This window comes from Urocitellus parryii, chromosome 4 (assembly GCF_045843805.1).
Source record: "Urocitellus parryii isolate mUroPar1 chromosome 4, mUroPar1.hap1, whole genome shotgun sequence".
Classification (NCBI taxonomy): Eukaryota; Metazoa; Chordata; class Mammalia; order Rodentia; family Sciuridae; genus Urocitellus; species Urocitellus parryii.
Genome location: NC_135534.1, coordinates 32,513,811 through 32,523,806, shown reverse-complemented (window position 1 = coordinate 32,523,806; position 9,996 = coordinate 32,513,811). Strand labels below are relative to the sequence as shown.

At 41.8% G+C, this 9,996-nt stretch overlaps 1 protein-coding gene across 3 annotated transcripts in view; it reads left to right on the top strand.

Annotated features, from left to right (window-relative positions):
- Positions 1-3,385: 3,385 nt before the first annotated feature.
- Tcp11l1 (t-complex 11 like 1) overlaps positions 3,386-9,996 on the top strand; it is a 42,549-nt gene continuing 35,938 nt past the window's right edge. The window contains exons 1-5 of one of the 3 annotated variants that reach the window (XM_077797484.1): positions 3,386-3,729; positions 4,169-4,405; positions 5,146-5,220; positions 5,315-5,414; positions 6,757-6,943. In XM_077797484.1, coding sequence (XP_077653610.1) covers positions 6,781-6,943 — 163 coding nt within the window. In that variant the 5' untranslated portion in view covers positions 3,386-3,729; positions 4,169-4,405; positions 5,146-5,220; positions 5,315-5,414; positions 6,757-6,780. Of the gene's footprint in view, positions 3,730-4,168; positions 4,406-5,022; positions 5,221-5,314; positions 5,415-6,756; positions 6,944-9,996 lie in introns of those variants that run through there. The other 2 variants (XM_077797485.1, XM_077797486.1) reach the window with 2 other exon arrangements.

The following is a 9,996-nucleotide window of genomic DNA, read 5'->3' as shown; positions in this document are numbered from 1 at the left end:
AAGTGCTCTACCACTGAGCCACAATCTCAGCCTGAAAACTTTTTAAACTTCTTGTGGGAGATTTCAAACAGGAATGTGGGGAGAGTGGAATAATGAACTTGCCCATGTACCCATCAACCAATATCTACAATTGTCCACTTCTGGCCAATCTTGTTTAATCTATTTCCCCACCCATTTCCCCCAACAGATTTCAGATAGCATCTCACTTCCTCTAAAAAAAGTTTCAGTGACTATGACCAAAAGATAAGAACATTAAAAAATAACCACAATGTCATCTTCACTCATACAACTGTATAATTTTTATTATCAAATATGCATTTAATGATCAAATTTCTGATGATCTCAAATGATTTTGACAGTTTGTTCAAAGAGTGAAACAACATCCATAATGTGCTTCTTAAGTTGCTCTTTATTGGTTCTCCCTCCATCCTTCTTTTCCTTGTCTATCTCTGCTGTCAAATAAACCTGGTCATTTGTCCTTGAGTTTCTCACAGTCTGGATTTTGCCTAGCCTGTCCTTTATCATGTTCCTTTGTGTCCCATATTTCTTATAAATTGGTCACTAGAGCTAAAGTTTTTAACTTTTTAAACAAGTTCATGGTTATTCTGGAGCAACTGTCACAATGTATTTGATAAAAAAGCGATACAGCACAATTTGAAAAAAATTACAATACAAATTGAAATTGTTCATCCTTATTTTAACCTTTTAGTTTATTATGAGCCAGGATTTTATATTTTAACAGACTTTTAATGAGAGGAAAACAAACAATGAATAGTATTCTGCTATTAAAGTAATGATCTTTCATTTTCTGGTGTAACTGATGCTGGCTAGTCTCCAAAAGGAAAGCTGAGGACTAATATTAATATTCACAATATATAATCTATGATACCAAGTTAATAAAGCAGGGAAAGTCAGGTTTTCTGTATAGGAAGAAGGTGGGGTAGCAGCTTTCTTTACAATTAGGTGAAAGAGAGTTCATGTCTTAAATGTGAGCAAGTTTTCATAACAAGCTGAAACTGGTGAGGCCAACATTGTTGGCACAACAACTGTACTATCTTTCAATCTTTATTTTGCACATAATTAGCATGATTATTTGGCAACCAAACTAACACCTTCAGGGAAGGCAGAACTAACTGGTTAGTGATATTCATGCTTCTAAAAGAAGCAACATTTTGACAGAATAATTTCATGGAAAACATGATTGAAATGTTTCCCTCAAAACTTCATTAGGATAGAATAAAATTCTAAAAAAAACTGGATGTTTACTAAGCATATTTAAAGTTTTAAGGCACAGTCTAATGCTACCCTGCATGCCTTAGGCAACCCTCCTGGGTTACTGGAACCATCAGTTACTGTCAGCTGTACGCCCTCATTTATTCATGACGCCTTCCTAGAAACCCATGCCCACGTGTCCACCTGATGCCTAGGTGACTGAGCCTCGCCATCACCTTAGCAGAGCAGACCAGTGCTGAGCACCTCATCCAAGGGCAGCCTCCCTACAAGCTAATGAGACTGTCTGCAAACATCAGCTTGGTCAGTTGTTCCATACAGGTAAACCTAAATTGTGGGGGAGACAGAAGCAGAGATGTGATGAAAGATTTTGTGTGTTCCAGGGTGGTGACAGTAGCAACTCACTTCTACAGCGGCTGCCACCTTTCTCCTCCCAATTCCTAGATAGCCTCGCAGTGAACTCCTTTTGCTTTTCAGTAGTTCTTTCCAGTCCTTGCAGCCAGAGAGCCAACTGGAACATGTATCAACGTACTTAAAGGAAATGGTTCAGAATACATCAAAAGATTATAGGTAAATCATTCAAAATGAAATCGGAGTGGTTGCCGAATCGTCAATGTTGCTCCAAGTGAAACTTGCTTATACTAATCCTTCAATGGAGGTAGGGGACACTTGATGGGTGGAGGTGGTTGTAGCTTGGCCACATACAAGAGTTATCCAGGAAACTTGTAATACTTCTTCCCTGGCATCACTCCCCGCAAGTTTTCAGGTGATAGTTTTGGAAGCCTCTTTGCCCCCATAGGCTAAAATGTAGTCAGGATTAAAGAATAACAATGTTTTCTTCGTGACTCTTAACAGTTCCTGAATATTTTAAGATTTGATTTTTTTTTTTCCTCTCCTAAAGTGAACCTTCATCTGAGAACTGTTTTGTTATTTTTTTAAAAGGAAAATAATGTGCTGATTGGTAAGTGGCTTGAGGCCATTGTATTGCACTTAGCCATCAATACTTAATTTTGTTCTAGTTACAACACGTTTGAATACAGAAGATTTTAAGGCATTTATCATTTATGCCCAATTTTAAAGCGTTTTTTTTTTAAATAAAAAAAGCAGTCACATGCTACAGTGGCATGTTGGTGCATGCCTGTAATCCCTGTGATTCCGGAGGTTGAGGCATGAAGATGGCAAATTCAAGGCCAGCCTCAATAATTTATGGAGGCTCTTGACAATTTATTGTTTTTTAGTTGTAGTTGGGCACAACGCATTTATTTTATTTACTTTTATGTGATGCTGAGGATTGAACCCCAGAACCTCACACTGCTAGTCAAGCGCTCTACCGCTAAGCCACAACCCGAGCCCAACTCTTGACAATTTAGTAAGACTTTGCCTTAAAAAAAAGTCTGGGGATGTAGTGGTAAAGTGCCCCTAGGTTCAATCCCCGTTACCAAATAACTGTCACATGCCTTTTATATTTCAAGATTAAGCACCATAACTATGTTCCTGCAGGTTAATATTTTACTGCTGCAGGCAGAGCTATCTTGGAGCAGCGACTCTTAGCAAGGCAGCTCCACGGTAGTCACAGGCCCACTACTTGGAACCGAGGGAGACGAAGCTCTGAAACGAGTCAACACGATACATCAGGGAAACCACCTTTTCTGGACAAAACCTGAAACGTCCTCAGCGCTCCCCGTGCTTCTGAACGATCTGCCCGGAGCTGAGTCCTCAGGAGACGGTTTGCCCGCTGCCTTCCGTCTCTCCAAGAAGTCTTGTTCCTATGGACAACGTGCAGCAGCAGCCCCTGAAGTACCGACTCAAAAATCCAACCGGGTCGGAGACTGCTGTCTAGGTAGTGAGCGTGGTTTTTCAGTAGCCAAAATGAGGGAAGGGGAATAAACAATTTAGTTACAAATATGTAATATTTAAGTTTCAAAATCCGGGGGGAGGTTTTAAATGCTATTGGCTCTAAGGATTTTTTTCCATCCATTAACTGACTTCATGCCACCTCCTCAGTCTCCTCTCGAGGCGCCCCCTCGCCTGGCACCCAGCCGCGCCTCCGCCTTTCCGTATGGAAACATGGCGCCTCCCTGCGTGGAGCGGGAGCCTCCCGGCTCCGAGCACCGCCCACTGGAACCCCTTGGCCGGCAACCGGCCCGCCTCCCCGTGCGGAAATATGGCGCCTACCGGCGCCGAGCCACTTTGGCCAGCAGGAGACCTAAAATCACTCGACTCTCCGTACAAAAACATGGCGCCGCCCTGCGTCGAGCAAGCGTCTCTCGGCTAAAGGCAACCTCCCCCTTCCACACGCTGAGGTGCGGCTACTCTGGCCGCTGCCCACCCGAGCCGGACAGGAAGGACCGCTCGCGGCGCGGAGAGGGATGCGGCCTCGAAGAGGTAGAGGCTGAACCGCCCCTGCCCGCCGCGCATCGCTCCCGCCTCCTCCGCGGCGCCCGCCTCGCCTGATTCGCAGCGGGAGCGGCAGGAGGGAGAACACCGACTCCGCGGCAGGTGAGGGGCGCGGGCGCGGAGGCTGGCGGGGCCCTCACAGGAGGCGCGAGGTCGAAAGCACAGCATTTCTTCGCCTTCTCTCGTCGGGTCGGGGCCCGGTGATGGGTTGAGGCGAGGAGGAGGCAGGGGCCGCGGGCCGGTTGAGGCCCACCCTCGAGGCCGCCCGCCGGCGCGTCCCGCTCCGCTCTGGTCGCTGGCTCCAGGCCCGCCACTCCCTCGCCGACCCAGACAGCAGTTTACAACGGAATCCGGACGCGGGGAGAGAGTGGCGCTGAGCACCGGAGGCAGCGACCCCCGGCTCCCCTGGAGAGCCCCTCTTTTACGGTTTCTGCCGGGGCGGGGGGGCCCTGAAGTCCGGCCGAGGCCCGCGTGCAGCTCCGACAGATGCTGTTCTTCGCGGCCGCTGCGTGGATCCTTCCACCCCCGGTTTCCTTTTTAGGCACAGTCGAGGCTGAGGATCGTTGAATGAATGAGCGCCCTCAGAGCGCCCGAGTGGCTCCTGGCGGCACCCTGTAGCCCTTTAATTGTGGTTAGCGTTTGTGTAAAGCTCGTGTGCCCATCTGCTGGGCACAGTCCCCGTCTAATCGTCCCCCCAATCCTAGGAGGTAAGTAGCTCGGCTTTCCAGGGAGGAAACCCGAGCCACACCGCTAGTAAAGAGCCAGGATCGGAGCCCAGGTACGTCTGAGACCCACACCCAGCCCTCCCAGATAGACTGACTGACAGCGATGACACAGGGATTCGTTTCTATCCATACCTCGCGGGTTATCTGTTTGGGGGATGTAAGGATGCAACAAATGTGGAATAGGGGGTTCTGCCTCTAAGTTCAAAATCTAGGTGAAGAGATTTTTCGTTTGTTAATAAAAACGATCACTTTTTACCATATGGCCCCAACCCATCTTTCGTCTTCACATTTTTTTTTCTTTTTCTTTCTTTTTTTTTGGTATGGGGATTGAACTCAGGGGAAGTCAATTACTGAGCCATATCCCCAGGCCTATTTTGTATTGTATTTAGAGACAGGGTCTCACTGAGTTGCTTAGTGCCTCACTTTTTGCTGAAGCTGGCTTTGAACTCACGATCCTCCTGCCTCAGCCTCCCGAGCCGCTGGCCCCTGCTACTTTTCTTGTTTTCATGTGTGTTGGCTTCTCTCCGAGTCAAATGCCCCTCTTTTACCTCTTCTGTCTCCAGACATTTTATAACCGAAAGACATTCTACTTAAAAAAAAATTTTTTTTTGTAGTTATAGATGGACAGAATGCCTTTATTTTATTTGTTTATTTTTATGTGGTGCTGAGGATGGAACCCAGTGCCTCCTTCTGAGCTACAGCCCCAGCCCCGTGAAATTCTACTTTCAAACATTAGTTCAAATGTCCTCTCTTCTGAGAAGGAACTAGTTTCTCCCTTTGCTTTTCATAACAGCAATTTTCATGATGCCACCAAGGCTTGAGTTTCATGATCATCCTCTGTAAGCAGTTCTGTCTCCTTCTCTAATTTGTGAGTTTTCATCCCTTTATTCGTATTTATTTATTTATTTATTTATTTTTCCTTTATTCCTATTTAAATAAGCATATTTTGAATCGAATTTAAGGTAGCAATGACTGTCTGATGTCTAGCAACCAGCCCTGTGGGAATTTCTGGGAACTGTGCAAACACTGTCCTGAGAAGAGCGCCCTGATGCATCTTAAAAGGTGGGTGGGGTTAGTTTACTGAGCATCAAAGGCCTAGGAATCTTGTTTTCGCTTTTCACTGCGCAGCATGAATTACTTCATCTTTTCTGGGCTCCTTCTCATCATGTGAAGAGGATAAAATTAGAAATGTTTTGTCCTGTCTCATACAATATGGTGGTAATATCATCCTTTGGATCTTGGAGCATTTCCAGACCCTAATAGGATTTAGCACAGTGAGGAAATGGATATTGGAAAGTAAAGTTGGATTGCAAACGGGAAAATACATTTTTTTAAAACATGCATATTAATATTATGGTCCTGAAATTTTCAATTCCAGTAACATCATCCTGTTTAATGGAGGTCTCTGAAGTTTCAGATAATTATATCAAACGATTGTTCTCTCTAATGTGCAGAAGAGAGTCTGCCAAACCTCCCTAAAGCAGTTCACATTTCTTTTGATCGTTGATTACCTTCCAGGTGTATAATACAGTCTAATTAGTGTTTCTGACAATGTTTTGTGATCTTTAAGTGCTAATGTACAAATGTTAATTATTTTCAGAATTGTAAATGCAGAAAACATTTTGTCTTCTCCCTTAATTAGAAACACCCTAGGAATAGAGGAAAGGGGCTGGGGACTTAGATGCAATTAGAGGAGGCCTTTATTAACTGGCTCAAACCAACATGTCAAGTGATATTCTTATTCTAATCAGCAACTAATAAAATGAAAACCCACCCAACCACATACTTTCATGATTGTTTGCAACTTCCTTCTTTACTTATGATCTTTTTCTGTTGACTGGCAATGCATGAATAAAAATATTTGCTCCATACCTTTCCCTTAAACACTTCATAAGAGTCAACTGTACCTTTGAAGTCCCCAGGTATTTTTATCCACATGATGGGATTAGGGAACCAACTTCTCATTCCAGCATATTCACTCTCAAACCTGATTATAAGCATTGTTTCCAAGTAGTCTTTCTTTCAGCTTACAGGATGAAGTAAAGAATTTAAGACTGAATTATTCCCTTTGATTAAAACAGAAGCAGGCGATTTCTAATGTTGTCTTCTATTAGTTTAAGGTACTGCATTTTTGTGATGTTAGAAGTGGGACAAGAACATTTCAACCTATTACTCTGTGAGGTCCATAAATTTGATAAATTTTATCGACCTCACAGAGTAATTGAATCTGTTTAATTATTGAAGTAGAATATTGTAGTTGGATAAGATCTTAGCAGGTCTGTTTTTTTTACAGACCAGAAAACAAACCAAAAAAATTAAGTGTGCCCAGAGTCACACTGGTAGTAACAGAGCTAGAATAATGACTCTTTTTTTTTTTTTTGACTCTTTTTTTTTTCTTTCCTAGGAAAGTAAATAAACTTAATTGAGAATGTCTGAAAACCTTGACAAGTCTCATATAAATGAAGCAGGAAAATCAAAATCAAATGAATCTGAGAAAAGCCTGGGAGGTGCTGTGGAATGTTCTGATGAAGCTTTACAGAAAAAAATAAAGTCGGATGCTTCTAACCCCCAAAGAGTACAAAGACCTCACTGTAAGCAAATTTGACTTTGACTAGAAGAAGCAATACTATCATTGTTTTCAAATGGTATTTTTATTAGGCTTTCTTGTGTATGTGGTCCTGAGCAAAAGTTCTTCTAGTAATATGATAACATTAACTACCACTTAAGAGTAGCCGTATTTTCCCAGCTGGCAGTCTAGTTGCTTATGGGTTTTCAGTTGCATGAGAAATTAAAAATTTTAGAATAATTTCCCAAATGTTTCTGTCTTTGTCTAACCCCAGGGCATTCTGATTTCTCTGAAGTCTCTGAGAAACAGAAGGGTGGAGTGTAAATTACAATTTTCATTAAAGAAGTGTTTCAAAAGTCTGAGGCTGATTCCAATCAGGACTGTACTTGTACAGGTTTTTTTAAAAAATGTGAGTTCACCACACCCTAAATTCACTCCCTGGGGGTTTAGTTCCCATGAGGTTAAGGGAACTCAGTCTGCTGAGTCAGTGTGAAGTCATTTCAGGTCCCTGGCAGGGAGCAAGCTTCATACATGAAGGGTGGCAATGGCTGTGTGTATTGCCAACAGCTGCCCCAACTCATGTCTTTTATTAAGAATATATAAGCTTTAGAAGTGAGTCCAAAAATGAAAGTTTTTTTTTTTTTTAAATATTTATTTATTTATTTTTTTAGTTATTGGTGGACACAACATCTTTGTATGTGGTGCTGAGAATCGAACCCGGGCCGCACGCATGCCAGGCGAGCGCGCTACCGCTTGAGCCACATCCCCAGCCCCCAAAAATGAAAGTTTTAAGAGGGAGTGGTCATAATCTAAGAATGTCAGTGTTGATGTTATCTCTTTAAATTATAAATGATCAGTAATTCTGCATATTTGCAAGAAGTGCAAACATTTTGAGGTTTCAAGATGAGTTTCTTCTAAAATGATCAAAGCCCTCCCAGGAATTTATTAGTCAATGTTATATTCTTATAGCAAACATTATGGAGTTATATTCTTATAGCAAACATTATGGACCATGTTTTAAAATTATTTTAATTACTTAATTTATTTCTAATATTAGGTATTGAACCCAGGAACTTTCTGCTACCAAACTATATCCCCAGACTTTATTTATTTATTTATTGAACCCAGGGGTGCTTTAACCACTGAGCTACATCCCCAACCCTTTTAATTTTTTGAGAGACATGTATTTTTTTTTTTTTTAAATAACATTTATTTATTTTTATGTGGTGCTGAGGATTGAACTCAGTGCCTCACACAGGCTAGACAAGCACTTTACCATTGAGCCACAACCCCAGCCGGTGAGACAGTGTTTTACTTAGTTGCCAAGGCAGTCTTTAAATTTGTAATCTTTCTGTCTCAACCTTCTTTTTTATTTATATATATATATATATATATATATATATATATATATATATATATTTTTTTTTTTTTTTTTTTTTTTTTTGGTACCAGGGATTGAACCTAGGGCACTTAACCATTAAGCTACATCCCCAGCCCTTTTTTTTTGGGGGGGGGGGGAACAGGGTCTCACTAAGCTGCTGAGGCTGGCCTCAAATTTGTGATCCTCCTGCCTCAGCTTCCAGGCCTCTGGAAATACAAATGTGTACCACTGTGCCTGGCCTACCTCAGCCTTATGAGTCTCTGGGACTGATTGTCACACAGATTTTGATAAACTACTAGGCCAAATTATATATAGGGAAACATGTTACCAATAGCATAATTTATGGTACATGTGATAGGCCTTGTCTCGACATGTATAATTAGAAAAGTTTTGTTTTCCTATTTTTTAAGTGAGGGAAATGCACCTATCTCTTAGGGTGGTTGTAAAGATTAAATGAATTCATATAAAGTAGTTAAAACAGTGATTGGCACATAATAAATGCCCGGTGACCATTAGTGGTTGTTCTTACTACTGCTGTAAATATTATGTCATCTATTGCATTTCATGATGCCAGGATTGATTGTTGTAATGTGGAGGTACTATATTTGGATCTGAAATGTCCTCCATGTGTTAAAGGCTTGGTCCCAAATCTGGCACTATTGGGAGATGGTGGAAGGTTGGGCCTAATGGAAGAAACGTCATTGTGTTGATGAAGTGGGTATTGGGAAGCCTCTTCTTCCTTGCTCTTGTTTCCTGATTACTTCCTGACCATAAAGTGAACACCTTTGTTCCACATGTTCCCCTTCATGGTGTACTGCCTCACCAAAGACCCAAAGGCATGATCATGATCATGAACTGGAACTTCTAAAACTGAGAGCCAAAATAAACCTTTTTTCTTAATTTAATTTATCTAGGTATTTATTACAGTAAGGGAAAACTGACTAATAAAAAATGATGGTTTTATTACCTATAGTTTCTGATAAAGGAGAACTTTCGGTTTGTATCTTCAGTCATTCTTTGATTGATGGCCTTGCCTTTTGTATTCTGTCAGTCTCATGGCCTCATTCTAAATCAATGTCAATCCCAAAATAGGCCATGTTATTTGAAATTGTGTGTAGTTATGTTCCTAAGGCAAGAGTACTTATCCTAGGACCTGTGTTCAAGTTTTAGAGGATCCAGGAACAACCAGCAATGTACATTAATATTTATGCACATATGCAATTCTAGGAAGAAGGTCATGGAAACTTTCATTAAATTTTCATAGAGCTGGGTGTGGTGGCATATGCCTGTAATCCCAGCTATTTGGAAGGCTGAGGCAGAAGGATCACAAGTTTGAGGTCAGCCCTAGCACCTTAGCAGGAACCTAGCAACTTAGTGAGACTCTGTCTCAAAATAAAAAACAAAAAGACTAGGGATGTAGCTCAGTGGTAAAGTTCCCCTGGGTTCAGTCCCCAGTACCAAAAAAAGAAAAAAAAAAGTTCTTATAAAAGTCTGCTGCGGTTGCATATGGTTTGTCCTACAGGGTTCATATTCTGATGGCTTTGTCCCCATGTAAGGATCTTGAGGTAGTGGAACCTCTGTAAGTCATGGGGACTAGTGGAAGGTGGTTAGGTCATTGGGGATGCTGCCCTTGAAAAAGATTAGTGTAGTTCTTATGGAATCCTGGTTAGTTCCTGAGAAGGGGATTGTTATAAGAG